The 21,042-nt window shown below is 47.1% G+C and overlaps 1 protein-coding gene across 3 annotated transcripts; it reads left to right on the top strand.

Moving 5' to 3' along the window:
- Positions 1-346: 346 nt before the first annotated feature.
- LOC143441293 (uncharacterized) lies at positions 347-16,446 on the top strand. Of its 3 annotated transcripts, XR_013108553.1 has the most exons (5): positions 347-589; positions 1,569-1,735; positions 3,645-3,764; positions 12,159-14,050; positions 15,827-16,446. XR_013108553.1 is itself a non-coding variant. In XM_076928668.1 (4 exons), exons 1-4 carry the CDS (start codon positions 524-526, stop codon positions 12,206-12,208), a joined length of 303 nt encoding a protein of 100 aa, XP_076784783.1. In that variant the 5' UTR covers positions 347-523; the 3' UTR covers positions 12,209-13,397. The 3 variants fall into 3 exon arrangements, 2 of the variants coding, with proteins under 2 accessions (XP_076784783.1, XP_076784784.1); XM_076928668.1 differs by lacking the exon at positions 15,827-16,446 and having other exon boundaries at positions 1,669-1,735; positions 12,159-13,397; XM_076928669.1 differs by lacking the exon at positions 15,827-16,446 and having other exon boundaries at positions 1,569-1,668; positions 12,159-13,397.
- Positions 16,447-21,042: the final 4,596 nt, after the last annotated feature.

Genomic DNA, 21,042 nt, shown 5'->3' with positions numbered 1-21,042 from the left:
AATTTGAGGTGACTATTAAAAACAGTCCAATGTGTTGTGTGATTTTTTTGCATTCCTGGGTAAGGAAAAATTACTGCAAGAAGGTGGTTAATTATTTCAAAAGACAAATTCCATGAAATAAAATAAAAATAGACTCGTTGTCCAGAGAGAATGTGAGAAAATACAGGAACCATGCAGAGAGTTCCCCCATAAATAAAATGTATGAAATGAAATACTGTATTTTCAAGTAGTTGGTGTGTGGGGAGGGGCAGGTTCTCTTTGAGACCCTGTCACGTGATGAGTACACAGACAAGGGAAGGGAGCCAGGAGTTCCTGTTACCTGTTGCTATAGGCTGCTTGCCTAGGAGTTATAAGAAGCTCAGGGCCTAAGCCATTCATTCTTTCTAAATTTGTCACCCAGGAAAGCCACTGGCTAAAGGTTCTATCGAGTGAAGGTAGGGAGGGTGACAGAAGTCATTCCTCGGGGAAAGGAGCTTTAGGCCTTACCCCCATTTTAAGGAAGTGGGGAGCCAGATTTCCAAAGATGGAGAGTTCAAAGCGGCTGAGACATCTGCGGTGTGGATTTCAGTTCACTGACCCATGTCCTACGGTATGACTTGAGTCCTTGCTGTCTTAATTCCGCCTCTAGTAAGCCCGCCTGGCTCATTCCTCGGCATCATGTGTCCTTACAGTTGGCTGCCCTATACTGCCACACTAGCCGTCTGTGTCTGCTTTTATGTCTCTTCCTCTCCAGCAGTCTTTCTAGGCATCTGCTGACTGAATCAACTGGATGGATCCTCAGTAGAGAAGCTCTGGTTATCAGCATGGATCTTCTATGTGATTTGTTGAATGAGAGATAAAGGGTAGGCATGTCAAGGCATGCATCATGCCCCAAAGCTTACATGTCTCTTGGGTGTGGACATGGAAGATTGGAGTGGCAAGGACAGAGGAGAGAGCCCAGCATTTCCTTCCAGTCCCTGTAGACCAGCAGGTGTGAGGATGGCCAAATCCTATCCAACCAGCCAGGGGCTTGTGCATGTGATTCACTGTGGGCCTGCAAGAAACACTCACAGCCATGCCACAAGGCCGGGGCAGCTGATCTGAGGGGTACTGCATAGTGTGGGAGGGGTACAGACTTACAAGGAGGTATTTGGCTGTTTGAAGAAAGGAAAGCTAGTGGGTCTTGGAGGTGTTTTGTGACAGCTTGTAGGCAGGCACACATCAGCACGTTTGTGGTTAGGGGGAGCGCTGAGTATATGGAGGTGCATGTCTCAAGCAGAACAAGCCCCATGTGTGCTTGTATGTGGGTGGAGAACATACGTTGGTGAGTGTTGTGTGAGTGTGTGTGTGTGTGTTCATGCCTCCGTGTCTAGTAGTGGCTGTGGGCAGGACGGTGAGAGCTGCTGAGAATGATTTTTCAAGTGTGTGCAAATCCTTCCAAGGGTGAGTGTTTGTAGAAGTTGACATATCTGAGTGTGCAGACTAGAACTCTGACCATTCAGCACTGTGACAGGTTGGCAAGTCTTTAAGCCTTCTGTGCCTCAGTTTCCTCCCCTATGGACTAGAGATAATTTGTCTTATCTCGGTAGGTCGGTGTGAGGAGTCAATGGTGTTGTGGCGTGTCCAGCGCCTAGAAGAGGACAGGTCCTGTGCTAAGTGCCACTGTCTTCTGCTGGTTTTCCTACGCAGGTGAATTTGCAGCTAGGAGCAGTCACAGTTCTATGTTTCTGCATAAGTGGAAGGCCACAGATCCCAGGTGGGTGATCCCTGGCTACCCCAAGGGAAGGAGGGAAACTGCAACCCAAAGCTAAAGCCAAGCCAGCTCCCCTGCCAAGGGCACATAGCCCCTTCCCAATGTCCACTGGGAGTCTGAAGGCTGGGGTTCCAGGAACCACCCTGCCCTTCTGCTGTGCCTCCTACATACACAAAGGACTGACAAGAGAGGGGGGTGTTGAAGTCAGACCAGCCAAGGGACCAATCCCTCCCACTCTGCAACCTGACAGCTGTGGCCCAATTAAAATCAACAGTTCACAGGTGTTCACGTAATGACTCACACACTGGCGCTCCGCTCCCTTTAGGGCTCTTTTTAAAAAATTTAGAGCTCTTTAAATTTTATTCACCCACAACATCAAACCCAGGGAGGAAGTAATAAAAGAGGAGGGGCAGCACTGCACACGCATGTGTGGTACATGCTTGCTCACGTGGAGGCGCACATGCAACAACCTTGGCTACATCAACGCATGCTTTTGTGGGTACCTACAAACCCAAAACACTCACCCCAGACACATACTTGAAGATACAAACATTCACATACACCTGTCTACGGACTGCTCACCCAGCCTGGCTGACACACACCTTGCTCACACAGACCCTGACCCTAGTGGTTACCAATTGACCACATGCTCGGTGGCCTGAAACAATTCGCATTTGTGATCCCTCAGCTTTCATGGGTCCCAAGCCCTGTATGAGGTCTTGGGAAGCTGAGTCAGGGTACCCACTGGACTTCATTTCCATCCAGAGGCTCTACTGGGGAAAATCCATGCCAAGCTCCCTCTAGTCATTGGCAGAGTGCAGGGCTTTTAAGTTATGGGGACCAGTGGCCCCAACACTGCAGGCTGGGGACTGAGGGCCACCGTAGCCTCTTGCCCAGCTACCCTCCTCTGCAAGGCCACTTCATAAAGCCAGCAGGAGGGACTTCCCTGGTTTCACTAGTAAGATAGATTTGTGCATATGTGCCTATGTGTATCTTCATATATGGATGCATACCTGTGCCTATGTGTGAACATATAGACATGTGTATAGATGCGTGCTCATATGTACATGTGCATTCATCCTCATGACTATAAAGTAGACATGTATGCTGTGTGTATGCATGCAAATAGAAATATGGTATATTCACTATGTCCTCTTTATGCACATATGTTTACATGCATCTATATGTATGAATGTATACACATGCACCTGTGTGTAGATGCATGTGTGGATATGTGCATGAGCGGCCCTGGCTCTGGGACTGGGGAACAACGGCAGTGAGAGGGGAGGGAAGATCCCTGGTTGTAGAAGGTCCACATAGTAGACATTTTAAGCTTCACAGGCAAAACGATCCATCAAAGAACAGGTCTGGTATCCAAACAAAGCCATATGCACAAGCCAGGTGTAGTTTGCCATAAGTGCCTACACATACATGTGTATATATTTTATGCATCCATGTGCATATGCATGTAGATATATATGTACATGTGTGCACATGCATGTGAATATATACAAATGTGTATGTCTGTGTGTACCTATATGCATATACACGTGCACTTGCATATGCCTGTGCATGTGTATTCATGTGTGCCTTTTCAGTTTGTACAGAGCCATTGAACTGTCCGCTTCCAATTTGTGCATGTCACCACATGTTTGCCTTACTTCAGTAATGAGCTTTGAGATACAAAGAGAATGCCTAATGCCTGGCTTGCTGCAGACACACAGCAGCCATGCTGTAAAACAGACCTTCTTCTTTCTGATGAATACACTGCTCCGTGAACACACGGGAAGAACGCAGATGCTCTGTCCTCCGTTCGCTTCATCCTTCCTCTTAACAGTGGGGATCTGGGTTATGTCTCCTTCCCTAGACACACCCGACAGCCTCTTACATTCATTCTAAATATCTTCCACAGGACTGGATTCACCCCAGCCTTCGAGCCTCCAAAGCCATGCTCCCACCTTCCTTGGCTCTCCACAGTCCTTCCTAATGATGCCGTTCCTTCCACTGTGGCTGAATGTGGCAGCAGCCTGGGGTATGTGTACTGATGTCCCCCTGCTCTCCCCTTCTTTCTCGGCCCCTCGCACCTGTATTGTTAGGATTTGCTTGCAGAGAGCCTGCTATTCCTTCCATGCTGCAGCTTAATAATAAGCCTCAGCTTTCTGTAGGTTCTTTGACATCCACTCTCCATGGAAGCATAAGCAAGGGGGTCCAGGTGCTGAGGGGTGGTGGGCACTGTGGTGTAGATGTGCAGGAAGCTATCTACACAAGGACTTACCAGGCCTCTTGGGATACAACCTGGTAATGAGCGCTGAAACTGCCTGCTGGGCCCTGGCCAACCAGGACTCACTTTTGGATTAAAACTACAGAGGCTGCCTGTATTGTACCCCGTGGAAGAAGTGATGCACAGCCCCTGGCTCTGGGACTGGGAAACAACGGCAGTGAGAGGGGAGGGAAGATCCCTGGTTGTAGAAGGACCACATAGTAGACATTTTAAGCTTCACAGGCAAAACGATCCATCAAGGAACAGGTCTGGTATTCAAACAAAGCCATATGCACAAGCCAGGTGTAGCTTGCCAAACTCTGATGTGGAAGGGGGCTCGGCCCAGCAGATCTTAACAGACAACAGAACCACTTGGTCATATCACAAAATCGGGTCACACGCTGCCCATTGTGACGGTGTGTGAATAGGAGTGCTCCCCCCTTCAGGCACCTGGGAAAGGGAGGCAGTAGACCCACACGGGGGATCTTCTCCAGGGTCCCTGCTCATCACTGTCCACAACAACTCCCAGATAATGAACAGGGCTTGTCTAGACTGTTTTGCTCCCCATCCTCCTCCTCCTCCTCCTCCTCTTGTCTCACATCGGCGGCCTGCCTTCTTCAGTATCCGTCTCCATACTTCTTGTCTGACACTGCAGTGGTTTCTCCTATCCTCCATTCTTCTCTGCATCACCATGAAAACCACCTTTCCTAAATCCCACCACACCAGGCTTCCAGAACCCTCTGCAGCTCCGCAGGGCCTGGAAGCCCACACTCCTTGGTTAAGAGCAGCTGATGCTATTTTGCTGCCTACCTCTTTTACTTCTGGGGCTCCTTTTTCCTTCTGGAGAACTTTTTCCTCCTCCTAGCACAGACACGTGACACGCACACACTCAAGCATTCCGTGCACAGGATTATATCATTGCCCCTACCATGGGCGACTGTTTATTGGTCCAGAGATGGTTAGAAGCTGGGGTAGTCAGGTCTATGTTGGTTAACTTTTACCAATTTGATACAGACTAAAGTCACCTGGGAAGAGGAAGACTCAACTGAGAAATCACCTCCATTAGATGGACTGTGGGCATGTGGGTGGGGTACTTGATTGATTAATGGTTAATATAGGAGGGCTCACCCACTGTGGGTGATGTCACACTTGGGCAGGTGGTCCTGGGCTGTATTAGTAAGCAAGTTGAGCAAGCCACAGAGAGCAAGCCAGTTCTAGCTATGCTCATAACACCATGACCAAAAGCAGGTTGCAAAGAGTTTATTTGATCTTATAGGTCACAGTCCACCATCAAGGGAAGCAAGGGCAGGAACTCAACCTGAAACCTGGAGGTAGAAATTAAAGCAGAAACCTGGAGGATGCTGCTTACTGGCTTGCTCTGTAAGAGGTCTTCTTAGTCAGGCTGCTCATCCTGATTCAGGGGAAGAAAAAGCCAGGTGACAGACACGTGTGGCAGACCTGAAGCACAGAGGCACGTGTAGGCTGTAGGACACAGAACACCTACGGGGATATCAGAGGGGTAAGCCCTACTCCATCACATAAGCACCCATGTGTCACCACCACCATCAGCCAGCCAACCTGATACCCCCACACTTATCATTTCCCAGGAGGCTCCTGTTACTAGAAGCCAGGGGTGAAGCTGCCAGCATCTGACTGTCAGTGGCTTTGCCCTTAGTAGTCAGAACAGTAACCCTTTAATAACTGGAGGGCAGAGAGGCACAGATGTCCTAGCATTAGAGGTAACAGTGAGTGGAGTTGGCTACTATTTGCCAACTGAACGGAAGTGTCCCAATAGCTCATGATGCCACCTGAAGTAAGCCCCAGCTGCCTGCAGGTCCACTTGTGCATCCAGAACCTGTTTCCTCTATACCACATGCATACAAGTCTGCTTGTGAGTATAACACGAGGCCATAGGCTAGCTGGCTCAACATATTTGGAACTTTACATCCTCTGTTCCGGGGGCTGGGACATCTGTGGTCAAGGTATTAGTCATCTGAGTCCCCGAGCAGGTCTCCCTTCCTGGAGTATAGACAGATGCTTTTTGGCTATTTTTTTTTTTTTTATAATTTTTTTATTGGATATTTTATTTACATTTCAGATGTTATCCCCTTACCCCATTCCCCCCCACACCCAGGAGCCCCCTATCCCATCCCCCTTTCTCCTGCTTCTATGAGGATTTGCCTCCACCTACCCCCCCCCACTCCCACCTCCCCACTAATTAGTGGGGACCCACTAATTCTCCCACACTTGGCGTCCAGCCTTCATGGGACCAAGGATATCCTCTCTCACCTATGCCCGACAAGGCCATCCTCCCCTACATATACAGCTGGAGCCATGGGTCCCTCCCTATGTGCTTCCAGGCTGGTAGTTTAGACCCTGGGAGCTCTGGTTGGTTGGTATTGTTGCTCTCCTCATGGAGTCACAAACCCTTTCAGCTCCTTCAGTCTTCTCTCTAACTCCTCCATTGGGAACCCAATGATCAGTTCAATGGTTATCTGTGAGCATCTGCCTCTGAATGTGTCAGACTCTGGCAGACCTCTAAGGAGACAGCTATATCAGGCTTCTGTCAGCATGCACTTCCTGACATCCACATCAGCATCTACCTTTGGTGACTGCACATGGGATGGATACCCAGGTGGAGCAGTCTCCAGATGGCCCCTCCTTCAGTTTCTGTCCCACACTTTGTCTCCATATTTGCTCCCTTGAGTATTTTGTTATTCCTTCTAAGAAGGACCAAAGCACCCACAGTTGGTCTTCCTTCTTCAGGAACTTCATGTGGTCTGTGAGTTGAATCTTGGCTATTTCAAGCTTCTGGGCTAATATCCAATTATCAGTGAGGGCATACCATGTGTGTTCTTTTGTGATTGTGTTACCTCACTCAGGATTATAGTTTCTAGTTCCATCCACTTACCTAAGAATTTCTCAAATTCATTGTTTTGAATAGCTGAGTAATACTCCATTGTGTAAATGCACCACATTTTTTGTATCCATTCCTCTGTTGAAGGACATCTGGGTTCTTTCCAGCTTCTGGCTATTATAAATAAGGCTGCTATGAACATAGTGGAGCATATGTCCTTATTATATGTTGGAGCATCTTCTGGGTATATGCCCAGGAGTGGTATAGGTGGGTCCTCAGGTAATGCTATGTCCAATTTTCTGAGGAACAGCCAGACTGATTTCCAGAATGGTTGCACCATCTTGCAATCCCATCAACAATGGAGGAGTGTTCCTCTTTCTCCACATCCTCGCCAGCATCTGCTGTCACCTGAGTTTTTGATCTTAGCCGTTCTGACTGGTGTGAGGTGAAATCTCAGGGTTTTGATTTGCATTTCCCTGATGACTAAGGATGCTGAACATTTCTTTAGGTGCTTCTCAGCCATTCAAGTTTCTTCAGTTGAGAATTCTTTGTTTAGCTCTGTACCTCTTTTTTAATAGGGTTATTTGGTTGTCTGGAGTCTAGTTTCTTGAGTTCTGTGTATATATATTGGATATTAACCCTCTATCAGATGTAGGATTGGTAAAGATCTTTTCCCAATCTGTTGGACAGATTGTTGGACAATATCCTTTGCCTTACAGAAACTTTGCAATTTTTATGAGGTCTCATTTGTAAATTCTTGATCTTAGGAGGCAGAAGCAGGTAAATCTCTGTGAAATCAAGGCCAGCCTGGACTACAGAGCAAGTTCCAGGACAACCAGGGCTACACACTCACAAAAGAAAAAAAAAAAAAAAAAAAAAGGAAACCTGTCTCAGAACAAAACAAAAAGGAAGAGAGAGTGTGAAGTGAATCTTTCTCTTCTATCCTATGACTTATTTTTCCCAAAGTTTCATTCTCCAAGTAGGATCAAACAGGGCATAAGAGCATAAAATACAGGAGCTAGAGAGGACACAGTATCAACGTACCATCAACATTTATTAAACAAACCCTTTAGTGTCAGCTTTGTGCCAGGCACTCTTTGAATCAGCAATGTCAACAGCAGAGCCACTTCCTGACCCCTTCGTGCAGCCTTGATGGCTGTCCACCATTCTCTGGGCATGCCATTCTCTTCTTTGTGTTCTCTGACAGGTTGAAGTCATATCACCCTTTAAATTCCCCCTGCCAGAAACCCTCCCAGACCTCCAGTCTGTGGACACACCTCCATCCCCCGTGTTCCATTTATTTCTGTTCAGCTCATTGTCACCTTATTCTGGTCTTTCAGAACCTACCAAGTCCCACAGATCTGTAGTTCCCTAGATCTGTGTGTCTGTCCCCCTTTCCCCAACCACACATAGATCTGGAGATTTTGAAGAACTGGCGGCAGGCTTATCTCCGTATTTCCGGGCAGCAGCTGGCCTTGGGTGCTACACACAGCAGGGGCAGTACCCACTCTCGTCACTGGTTATTGGAGAGTAGAGGGATACGTGAAATGAGTGATGGTCCCACGGGGCAAAGTCAACCACATCTCCCTAATCCCAGAATGCTTCTCTAGCTCCCGCATCCACTCCCAACTCGGCTCAAGCCTCTGTCTTCACCTGGAATCTCCAGTCACGCTGCTCTGTCCACGCTACTGTTTCTGGGCCTTTGCACACGCCATCCCCTCTGCCTGCAGCACTCTCTCCAGCACCCCTCCCCCTGCTTTCGACTATAGCTTAGATTGTTCCCAGAAGGCTGCCCTAAATTCCCAAAGTCCGGTCCTTTGGTTCCCCACACCCCTCTTTGAGCTTCCATAGGTCCTTGTACTTCCCGAGGAGTATTTATCATTGTCACCATCTGCTTAATTGTCTGTGCCTCTCATAAGAGCCACACAGACAGCAGCTGCCACCAACTGGTGTGACACGGTGCCCCCAGGAACTCTCCCAGTACCCAGATGCTGGGCTCTAGTGTGGTCTACACACCAGCAACAGCATCACCCAAGGGCTTGTTAGAGATACGGGTGCTTAGCAACCCTGCTCTTCCACCTACTCCGTGTGATATTCTTTAACAAATCCCAGAGGACTGCTCCGCACATAAAAGTCTGAGAGCCGCTTATCTAGGTCAGTGGTTCTCAGACTCGATTTCACATTGAAGTCACCTGGGGGATTTCAAAATCTCCCCAGGTCTGGATACTGGGCGAACAGAGCCTGGAGTGCTTAATCTGACTGTCTGAATTGCTGAAAGTACTCCACCCCAAACTAACATGCAGCAGACCTTAAAAAACAACAAAACAAAACAAAAAACCCTAGCCTTAGTAAATGTCTATTGAATGTATGAGGCAGCTTTATTAAGCATTTTACATGTTTCCCAATGTGAATGAGGACTGTTCCCATTGCTCAGATGAGGCAAGGTGAGGCTTGAGATTGGGTTAAGAATCGCTGAACATAAACAGCAGAGCCCAAATCACTTTCCTGGGCAGAGTCCTTAGGAATCAAGCTAGGCTCTACCCTGGCTCCTCCTCCTTCAACATAGAGAAGCTCTTGCAAACACAAGGGAAAACAAGTCCCTTGGGGCCCTCAGAGGCAAAAACACACATAAATAAAACTTGAACCCCAGTGCCCGCTGTGAAGATTAGGCATATATTTATAAAAATCCTCTGAGCCACGGTTCCTCAGTTTCACGTTTCATTTACGGAGAGCACAAATAGCTTGGGCAGGAGTCTCTGGAATCCAGACAGCTTCAGGTTCCGCGGCATCTGTGCCACAGGCAGCGCAGGAGGCACCAGGATAATTTTAGCAGAATGTGTTATAAACAAGATCTGCAGAACAGCGCGGCGGGCTGAGTTTTGAAAACTTAGGATTCTAAATGTATAAATTGTTTGGAACATTTAACATCTAGTCATTAAGCAGTCACCCTCTTGCCCTCTGCTTCCAGCGAGATGCTTGCCGCACGGCAGCTTCCAGCTGACACCCCCCACCCCCAACTATGAAAGAGGGACCACTAGGCTGTGATACACACACACATGCACACACTCACCTTGCATGCTCACAGGCACCCATGCATGCACACAAACACACACATGAACACACACACGATTACAGGCATGTGTATACATACCATGCTCACAGGTACCTATGTGCAGACGAGCGTGAACACACACTCTTGCTAACAGGTATATACACACACACAACAGTTGCCCATGTGCACACACAGTGTGTTCACAGGCACCCTTGTGACTCCTGCACTCACACACACTCATGCTCACGGGCATCTATGAGCTTACACACATATTCTCATACACATGTAGAAAGAAGCTACGTACCATGCTCACAGGCACCCCACACACACTCACATTCTCACACACTCTCACTTACTCGCACATTTCTTCACACTCACACATTATTCCCAGAAGACAGAGTCACACAGAGGCAAAACACCCCCTCACTGATGTCCTGTAAAAGAATGTTTCTCGGGAACTGAGGAATTTTTCTTCCGATTGAATTTTTAAAAACCAGTCTTACACCTCAGAGTCCACATATTTGCCTAGGACAGAGGAAAAGAAATCGGGTGGGGGAGGCAGGCCCGAGAGCCACAACACAAGTTAGCAGGGTAAAAACACTGCCCCCTCCCCTTTACAGGAGTTAAAACTGAGGCTGAGGGAGGCTGCTAGCACAAGGAAGTGTGTGTTCCTCAAGCAGAGAGCTGTCAACGCAGAGGGGACATCCCTCAGAGGAGTGTTGGTTAAGGGGCAGCACTCGGCAACCAGGAGTCATGGTGGCCTTCGAGGCTTCTATTGCTATGCTGGCGTTCTTCTTCCTGTCAGCTATCATCTTTGATTCTTTTTTCTTGAGACAGAGTCTGAACATAGCCTAGTTTACCCAAGCTCACTATGTGACTCAGACTGGATTTGAACTCATGACAATTCTCCTGCCTCAGCCTCCTGAGTTCTGGATCACAGACTCAAGCTACCAGCCCAGCTAAATAATCCCCTTTGAATGGTGTGGGGGTGAGTGCGTGCGTGCGTGCGTGCGTGCTGCAGGCATGGAGGCCAGAGGTCAACGTGCAGGAGTCAGTTCTTTCCTCTCACTGTGTGGGTCCCAAGATCAGACTCAGTCATCACTGAGCTATCTTTAATGCACACATTACTATATTTTCAAATGTTTAAAATGTCTCATCCCTCCTCCAGTCAAACTACCAGATCCTCAGAAATTTCCCTCCCACCTCCTTTCTCTTTCCAGACAGACTGTTCACTAACCTGCTCTCGATGTCTGTAATACTGGGACTTACAGGCACTACAGTCTTGGACTGGATCTGACATTCCAGAGCCAATTTTACTTTATAAGTTGACTTATTTTGCTAGCATGAATCTTAATTCACCATCCGTGTATGTATGTGTGTGTGTGTGTGTATGTATGTGTGTGTGTGTGTGTGCTCGCTGGGGGTGGGGAGCCATGTATTAGTTACTTCTACATCATTGTGAGCAAAACACCTGTCAGACACAACTGAGAATCATAGTTTCAGAGAGTGTTGGTTTGTCACAATATGACAGGCATGGCGGAGCCACACCAGTCATGTTGGTTGGAATAGCAGAGGCTCTTTACATGAAGAGACAGAAGACAGAAAGGAAGCTGGGAATAACCTTTAAGATGTAGGCCCACCCCTAATGGCCTCTTTCTGCAGTGTAGACCCTGCTAAAAGTCCACAGCATCCGCATACAGCATTCAAAATAAGAGCCCGTAGGGAACATTGCAGAAGCTAACCATCAGAGCACAGATGGAAATCGAGTTCTGTAACGTGTTGAATCTTTAAAAATACTCTCTGCTGGGCGTGGTGGGACACACCTTTAATCCCAGCACTGGGGAGGCAGAAGCAGGCAGATCTCTGTGGGTTTGAGGCCACCCTGGTCTCTAGAGTGAGTTCCAGGACAGGCGAGGCTACACAGAGAAGCCCTATCTCAAAAACAAAACAAAAACCAAGGCAAGAGAATTCAAGCTGAAAATCGCTTTCCTTCTGTATGTTAATTTCCATTTAGAAGCTGGTGTCCTGGGCGGGAAGGCTGTGGTAGCATGCTTCTGGTTCTGTGTCGGGAGGACTGAACTTTCTCTCTAAACAGCATTTGGATCCCTTTACCTGGATATTTCATGATGTGTCTAAATGTGTGTGTGCTGGGTACTTGGTGGCTTCTATGTAAGCATCCAGTAAGACTTCTCTACTGACATTTTTGTTTGTTTCTGTCTATCCCCTCCCTCCCTTTAATTCCCCTTGTCTGTTCCAGGACTTGGGATGGTTCATAAAGATGCTTGGCCTGATGTTGGAAGTGGCTGAGGAGCCTGTTTTTACATTCTGGGTTGAAGATCTTCCCAGTGCCAGGAGAAGAAGACTTCGGGGCAGTTTACCAAAAGGCATGGCTTCAGCTTTCCTTGACAGCTCTTGCTCTGTTAAGAGATAGGTTGGGTTCCCCCCTCCCCGCCTTGGCCTACAGATATGTGCCACAGCTTGCTTCCCACATTAGGTTAGGGACAGGGCTGGAGAGACAAATGGCAGTGATCACGTAAAGGCCTATAGGTGACACCCTGCCTTCAGCCTGGTCTCCAGACCTCCATCCCAGCTGTTGGTTCCAGGGCAGAATCCCTCAGAGCCCCACCCTCTATCTTCCCTGCAAGAGTGTGCGCCAAGCTGGGCCTGTTCTACCCACTGGCCCATCCAGCCCACTCTGACCTGTTTAGCATTCTCTGAAATCCTCATCACAAAAGGAATAGAAATCTCCACTTTCCACTTTTGCTATTGTCAACTGTGAACTCATTCCTTTCTTTTCGTTTTTTTCCTTTTTTTCTTCTTAAACATCCTTACTTCTATTTTAGTGATGTATTGAGATCCACAGGGACAAAAGCTGAACCTGTGGGCCCATCTAAACAGAGTACTGAATGCCTGGGATTCAACAGGAGTGATTGCTACATTCTATAGATTCTAAGTGACAATAACTTTATATGAGCAGTCATTTTGCATAAGGTAACTCAATGTCATCTAGTTTGCATTAAACAACTTTCACTAGTGAAATCTTAGCCGACTAACTGTGTGTGTATGTGCACATGTTCATGCTGTGTACACATTTGAGAGGTACACAGAAATTGCTCTCCGGCTTATTTTGAGGTAGCCTCTTTCATTGAACCTCTGGAGCTCACTGATTTGACTAAGCTAGCTGACAGTGAGCCCCAGGAATCCTCCTGTCCCCTCTTTCTCAGTGCTGAGATTACAGATGTGCACATACAAACCTGGCGTTTTTTACAAGGATGCTGGTGATCCAAATTCAGGTCCTAGTGTTTGCACGGCAAGCATTTTACCAAGTAAACCATTTCAAGCTCCAACAGTTTTTAAGCAAGTTTAAGAAAGGTCCTGAGTACAGTCTTGTTGGAAACTATGTTTAAAAGATGACTTCACTTGCTGTAGCCATTTCTCCTTTGGAGGTAGAGTGGGCACCATTGCCCCTTCTTCATAAAAGAACTACCTGAATGAATCTCAGAGAGATTGCGTTTCTTGCTTAAGGACACATAGTCAAGACATGGAATCTTCCAGGGAAATTTTAAGTACTAGGCAGGGTTAAGGTTATGGTGAAATCCAGACAGGCTCAGGAGACACAGTGCTCTGAATAGACAGTTCTTGGGAGAGGGAGGGAGCACAGACAATCAACAGTTTACAGAAACCTGCTGGCCGTCACAAAAATGTAAGTTCAAACCACAATGAGATACCATTCCAGTTAGAACTGCCATTATTAAAAAATGCCACCCAGGTGTGGTGGCACATGCCTTTAGTATCAACACTCAGGAGGCAGGGTCTGGCAGATCTCCATGAGTTTGAGGCCAGCTTGGTCTATATAGAAAGTTCTAACCCAGTCAGGGCTATCTAAGGCTACATAATGAGACCTTGTCTCAAAAGAAAAAAATAATTTCGGTGGGGATGTGAGGGGAAGAATGGTCTGTACATGTATGAGGATATTGGTTCAGACACTATGGACAATACTACAAAAACAGAACTACCATGTGATCTGGTCACCCAGCTACTGATTATTGGTGCCAACAGATCGGAGAGATGCCTGCACACCTGTCTGTGTTCAATACTGCTCTGTTCACAATGGCCGAGATCCAGAATCAGTCTAGATGCCATCAACGGGTAGGTGAATAAAGAAAACATGTATATGCAATGAAATATCATTAGCTATAAAAAAAAAAAAAAAAAAAAGAATGATGTACTGTCATTTGCGACAAATGTGCAAAACCAGAGGATGTTGTGTCACATGAAGAAAGTCGGTAAGTCAGACACAGAAAGGCAAATGGAGTGTGTTCTCCCTCATTCGTGGAGGCAGAAAGCATTGTCGGGATTGGTGATTCCTGGTCCTGGGGAGGTGGGGGAAGTAGAGAGAAGTTAGGCAATAGATCACAAAGCTTAAGCTCCAGCCTCTACGGCACAGTGGGACAATTACAGTTCACAGTGACCTGCTACTGACTTTATAAAGAAGTAGAAGCAAGGAGGAGTTCTGATGAGTCACGCTGGAGACAGACAGCTCAAGCCCCTGGTTTGATGATGACACAGCCTCTGTCGGATTATCACACCTTTCCCCATAACATGGATACTTAAATAGTAATTACTAGTAGCAATTAATTAAAATGTAAAACTTTAAGAAAAATGAAAGGGAAGAGAGTATTTGTGATCTCATATTTCATAAGGGGTATGTTTCCAAAATGTATTTTTAAAAACGCTTCACTCAAAAAATAGAAAGTCAAAGATTGGGTAAACAACCTGAGTAGACATATTTTCGTGGAAGGCTCAGATGCCAGGTGTGGTAGAGCCACCTGTCACCCATCGCTGGGGACGCTGAAGTGAGAGAATCAACAACTTGAGACCAGCCTGAGCTGCACAGCAAGTTTCAGGCCATCCTGAGTGACATAGCAAGTCCTTGTTTTTTTTTTTTGTTTTTGTTTTTTTTGTTTTTTTTCTTTTGTTTTGTTTTTAAAAGCAAACAATGACAAAAAACAAAAACAAAAAAAAAAACAAAAAACAAAAAACAATGCAAACGTGGGGCTTGAACATGCATGTCCACAATGCTACCACTTAGAAGGTGGAAGCAGGAGGACCAGGAATTCAAGGTCATCCTCATCTACATAGTGAGTTTTAGGCTAGCCTGGGATACAAAATGTCGAACAAAATGAAACAAACAAACAAACAAACAAACCCAAAACTGATATTAAAAAAAGAATAGCAAGGGCCAATGGATAATAATTCAAAAAAAACCCTTTTCCCAAAAGAAAGAGAAAAATTGGACAGAAATAAAAACAAGACAATGAAACTTTCCTTCATGTCACCCCTTCACTGCGGTACAGTGGGATGGGAGGACCCAGCCTGGTGAGAAGAGTGACATCACCAGAGAAGACAGTGGCCTAAGGAAGAGGGCAGGGCCAGGAACAAGCTGTGAGCGCTCCCAACAGCTGCTGGTCCTTTAGAGCTGTGTATGGCTTAAAGGAGACCGTGACTCTCTTCCAGGCTGAGGAGGACACCATCGTCTCTGGAGAAGCCCCACCCCTTGCCCACTCCTACCCACCCCAACCTCCCAAGAGCAGCCCTACTTATAATCATAGCTGAGCTTCATGAAAGACAACAAGAAAAAAAATCATTATAAAAAAACCTTAAACATACACAAAAATAGGATAAACATAACGAACCCCCTTGCCCTAGTTTTCGCCGCGGTGGTAGTTTTGTCGGTCTTGCTTGCTTTGTGCACCCCAACATCATTGTGTGCTTACAATGCATCACTGAATTCTCACTGCAAGCCTGTGCAGTATACTGCTTTTCATTTAGCTCATTTTTAGATGAAAAAACCGAGACATTCAGTCACTTGCCTAAGGAAATCCAGCATTGTTAGAAGTCAAACAGAGGTCTGTCTGATTCCAGGTCCTGTGCTTTTGTACCATCCTCAGCTGCCGGCAAAAGAAGAGTGGGGAAGGATGATCAGTGCCCACACTCAGAAGCGCCAACCCTGTCTCAGAGGTGGGGCCAGGCAGCCATCTTGGAATGTGTATTGATTGGAGGAAACCGAATACAGTGGAGGCTGGAGTGTTACCACCTCTGACTTGACCTTGAGGAAGCCTGCTTTCATCACGTGGGAATGAGACTGTACATCAGGGGCCAGTGGGGAGTTTCAATGACACAAGCGAGGAAGGTGCCTGGCACACAGTGGTGCTCCACAAATGGCAGCCACAAATTCTTTATCTAAGCTGAGGAGCGCTATGTTGACTTTTGGGGGTTGCATTTGTGGAATCTAGGGGCAAATCCAAGCTGAGGAGCTGGGCAGAGGAGAGACAGCAAAACCCAGTAGCTTGGTTATAGTGGAGCTACCTAGAAGCTCAGTGCTGGATTAAGGATGGAAGAATATTTGCCCAGCACACCAAGGCACTGGCTTCAGGTCCCAGTATTTGAAAAGGGAGACCAGGAGAGGGAGGAGGAAGGGAGGGAAGGAGGGAGAGGCAGAGGCAGAGGCAGAGGCAGAAGGAGAGGCAGAGGGAGGGGGAGGGGGAGAGGGGAGGAGACACACACACACAGAGACAGAGACACAGAGAGAAGACTTTCTCCTCCTCCTTCTCTGTAGTCTCTCAGTGGCTATAACATCCCAGGGAGAGACTGGGTGTTTCTACGGGGCTCTGCAGCAGGATGGAACAGTGATATGTAAACAGTGTCTGCTGGCCACAAGCTCAACACGGGCTGGCCCTAGGACTTACTCTAACAAACAGGAGACAGCAGAGGAGACATGACGCTAAGGCATAAAGTCATCTTCACCTTCTATTGCTTCATCCCCATAGTGTTCCATGCCTATAGCCAGACCTGTGCTGCAGAGGCCCGGGGCCTGTGTTCATGCTGAGCCAGGCCCAGCCCACAGAATACTCACCGACAATCTCGTGCAGGCCCACAGACCTCAATGCACAGCAGAAGCCACACGTGGCCAGCCCACGGGAGCCACTAGGTATCTTCTTGTTTAAATGACATGGGAAACGAAGGGCTCAGCACAAGTGAACCACATACCTAGACAGTGGCAGGAGGAATGGAGTCTGGATTTAACTCAAGCTCTTCCTGGCACAGGGTATCACCTCTACCATTCAGTCTTTACATAAGCCAAGACTGACAGGATGGTTCAGTAGGCATCTCTCAGAAGAGATAGAGAGTGACAGAGAGCAAGAGAGTGAGAGAACGAGAGAGAGAGAGAGAGAGAGAGAGAGAGAGAGAGAGAGGAAGAAGAAGAAGAAGAAGAAGAAGAAGAAGAAGAAGAAGAAGAAGAAGAAGAAGAAGAAGAAGAACAACAACAACAACAACAACAACAACAACAACAACAACAACTGATACCTTCAGGACTGAAGTTTCTCTCCATCCTGTGTGTGGTTGTGACATGGTTCCAAATGCAGGATGTGAGTGGTCTCAATAACCTGTGTATGTCACCTGGGTGTCCCTGTGGCTGTGAGCTTATGGCATACTATCATGTAGCCTGTGGTGATCTGTGTGTGTGTGTGTGTGTGTGTGTGTGTGTGTGTTTGGGGGGTTGTGAAGTGTGTGGCTCATTTTGGCATGTGTTTATATGAGAAGTATGTAGAGTGTGTGTCAAGGATATGTGTGTGAGGCCTGTTCTGGTCTGTACCTGGGATACAGTGTATGTGGGGGTCTGTGGGTGCTGAGTATATAGGTATGGTATAGTATGCATCTTTCAGATGTGTGTGAAGAATATGGTTCACACTGTGTATTTGTGTAGGGGTGTATTGTGTGAGATGGTTGACTCATGTGTTTGTATCTGTGGAGGACTCTGTGTGTGAGGTATGGGGGACAGGCAGAGTATGTGGGGGTCTAAGGGTGTGAGGAGATGTGCTGTGTGCTGTGTTGCTGTGTATGGTGTGTGTGTGTAAGGTATAGTGCTTGTGTTGATATGTATTTGTGTAAGGGATGTGGTGTATGTGGAAGTCCTTGAGTGTTGAATGTGAGAGGGTGTGGTATGAACTGTGTATGTATGTGTGATGTGTATGTGTGGGGCATGAGGCTCATGTTGGTGTGTGTGTGAGGGGGTGTGGTGTATGTGGAAGTCTCCATGTAATGAATGTAAAAGGTGGAGCATTCGTGGTACACGTTGGTGTTCGAGGTGTTTATGGCTTGAAGCATCATGTGTGCAACAGGAGAGGAGCCCCACTGACTGATGGTCTCGGGCGAGTGTTCGTTCCTTGCATCCCAGAATCTTGCTGACACTGATCTGGGCCTGGGAACGTCTTTCCTGAATAAACATGATGTCATTTCCATTCCATTCAGCCTGCGCCGGGACAGCTGCTGTCAGCATCACTGAGGAAAATGCCACCTCGGCCCTGACAGCTGCCACTTGGCACACTTTGTAGAAAGCTTCTCTGGGAAGAAAAAAAAAAAAAAAAAAACCCAGCCAGTCATGCAGATGCTATTTAAAGTATGTTGCATCCTGATGAGACTCGTGAAAGAAGCTAAGTAAGCTGGGGGACGTGGAACCTGGGCTGGGCAGGGAGGTCGGGGAACAATGCACATGCTCCGTAGGTCAGGGGTGAAAGCTGTCCCTACCTCCCATTTTACAGGTGAGCAAACTAGAGTCTAGAGAGGGCAGGGGCTTGCCCAGGACCAGAGAGTAGGTCACTGACACATGGGCAGAGTGTGATGACCGTGACCTTTAAGTCTAACAGAACTTGCTACCAATGGAGAAACTTAGACCCAAAATGGAGGAAAGATTGGCCCAAGGCCATGCAGAAGATGACTTTGAAGCTGGGTTGAGAGCTGCTCCATCATCTTAAACACATGAACATTCCCCGTTTTGTAAACAGTAAGTACTAAGCAAGTGCAGATGATGTGATGGTGGTCCATCTTCATGGCCAACAGACTGGATTTGGAATCACTTAGGAGACACGCTTCAATGTATGTCTCTGAGGGAGTTTTCAAAGGGTTTGACTGAGGAGGGAAGACCCACGCGGGTGGCTCCATTCTTTGGACCAGAGTCCTGGGCTGAATAGAAAGGAAGCAAAGAAAGAAGTATCTGCATGCAAGTCTCCCTGTCTCCTACTGGAGTCCCAGTGTAACCAGCCATTTCATGCCTACCTGCCATAATAGACTGTGCCCTCAAACTGCACCAGCGTAAACCCTTCTTCCGTGAAGTTGTCCAGTATTTTGTCTCAGCAGTGAGAATGGTTACTGACACAGATGGCCCCTTAAGGTGTCTGATCCCCATCATGGCACCAGAGTGCACCCATGTCACCAGATTCAGTGCAGTATTCAGTAAAGTTGATGAGACAGACAGCGCCTCCTTCTATAAGGGGTTACGGTTGTGAGATGGCTTCCAACCGTGGGCTAGTGTAGGTGTCTGAGTGTGCTTCAGGTGAACCCAGCTAACTTGTCACATCTCTTTGGCAAAATACCTCAGAAAATAGCTTGAGAGAGGGAGGATTTATCTTGGCTCAGTTACTAAAGTCGGGTTATCCTGCCCCACTGTTTCATGAGGATAGGGCATCACTGTGAAAGCCCCTGCTCCCTCCCCATAGGACACTGGGACTCAAAGGGAGTGTGGCCACAATGTTGGGGAGGGGGCCTTGTGTGTCTTATAAAGTTCAGCTTACTTACAGCTTCTTGAATCTGTCTAGCCTGCCTCCTCCCTCAGGGTGGGTGGTGGGTAGTGGGTGGTAGGTGGTTGAATGTTTCAGTTCAGAGGAAATTGTTACCAAACAAACAAAATGGCCGAAGGGCCCCAGGGGGGAAAGCTGCTTGCATCCTGGACACAGAGAAACAGAGAGAGAAGGCCCAAGAGCAAAGTATGTCCTTCAAAAGCAAGGTACCAATGACCTACTCCCACCAGTACCTCCCAACCATAATCATCTCTTCAGGGTAGATCTGTCCATTCATGGGGTTAGATGATCCAATCACCTGTTGATGAAGCTGTTTTCACCTCAGAGTTTAACCAAATCTCTCAAGTTAGCTCCATTCCTTCCTCACACTTGCTTTTCCTAGAAAGTCCAAGAAAGCCTGTCAAATTCCTATTCATCCTTCAAGACCCCACTTCATTATCAGCTCTTCAATGGGATGGAACAGGTAATTTAGGGCTCTGGACATTCCTTGGTCATGCACTTTACTGAAGTAAGTTAAAGCGGATCGTCTCATCCTCCTGCAAGCTCAGAAAGGGCTAGACTAGTGTCTGCCCCCAATGCCAAGCTCCAAGGCTGAAAGAAAAACAGTTCTGAAGTGTTTATTGAATGCAGGCCCTGTGTGTTGGCTCCCTGGTGGGTTCTAGTTCCAGGGAAGCCAAACAGAGGAACATTCCTGGTATGGTTTTGAGTTTTGGGCCTGAGTAAGAAGGCCAGTCTCTTTGGATTCACAGACTTCAGCTCCATTATCCTGTGAGCTTCTCTTGACTCTGTGGCCCAACTAAACCCTTAGCCCATGGCACACTTGCTGTCAGATGTGAAAAGCACACACTTGTGGTTCCCAGGATTGAAGTCAGGTTGCCAGGCTTGGCTGTGGTACCTTTACCTGCTGAGGCCTTTTGTCAGCTCTTTGTACACTTAACATTCTGGGTGACCGGGGTGGGGGTGGTGGGGTACGTACTTGGGGCGCTTCTGCTACAGGAGGTAACACAAAGGCTGTCTCCATCAAAGACATACATGTGTGTATACACACACACACACACAAACACACAAGCAAGCTGGGGCTGGTGTGTTTCTCAGCAGTAGCAGACTTGTCTAGCATGTTTGAGGCCCTGGATTTAATTTCCAGCACCAAAATTTTGGATGGTGTGGTCTGGAATCTCCATTTAACTAACCTCTTAAAAAGTCTCCTGCTTGTCATGTTGTGATGGAGGATCAAGAAATAATACAATTATCTTGTTGAAAACTATGAACATGCCCTCCCTCTTCCAGCTGTGTATTTGCATGAGACCAGATGTTTTGCACAGAGTTGAATCAACACAGTTTATCACAGCAGACTAGAGACCAAGGCCAGCAGGAGGGTCTAGCTCTCTTCCAGCAAGAAAGCTCCACGAGTTTCAAAAATGCAATAAAAACATGTTTCTCATTAAATTTTTCTTTTGGAAAAATGCTATTTTTTTATAAATATTATGTTGGACTTTTTAAATA

The sequence above is a fragment of the Arvicanthis niloticus genome, chromosome 2 (genome assembly GCF_011762505.2).
Source record: "Arvicanthis niloticus isolate mArvNil1 chromosome 2, mArvNil1.pat.X, whole genome shotgun sequence".
NCBI classification, from domain to species: Eukaryota; Metazoa; Chordata; class Mammalia; order Rodentia; family Muridae; genus Arvicanthis; species Arvicanthis niloticus.
This window is presented reverse-complemented; position numbering and strand designations above follow the sequence as displayed.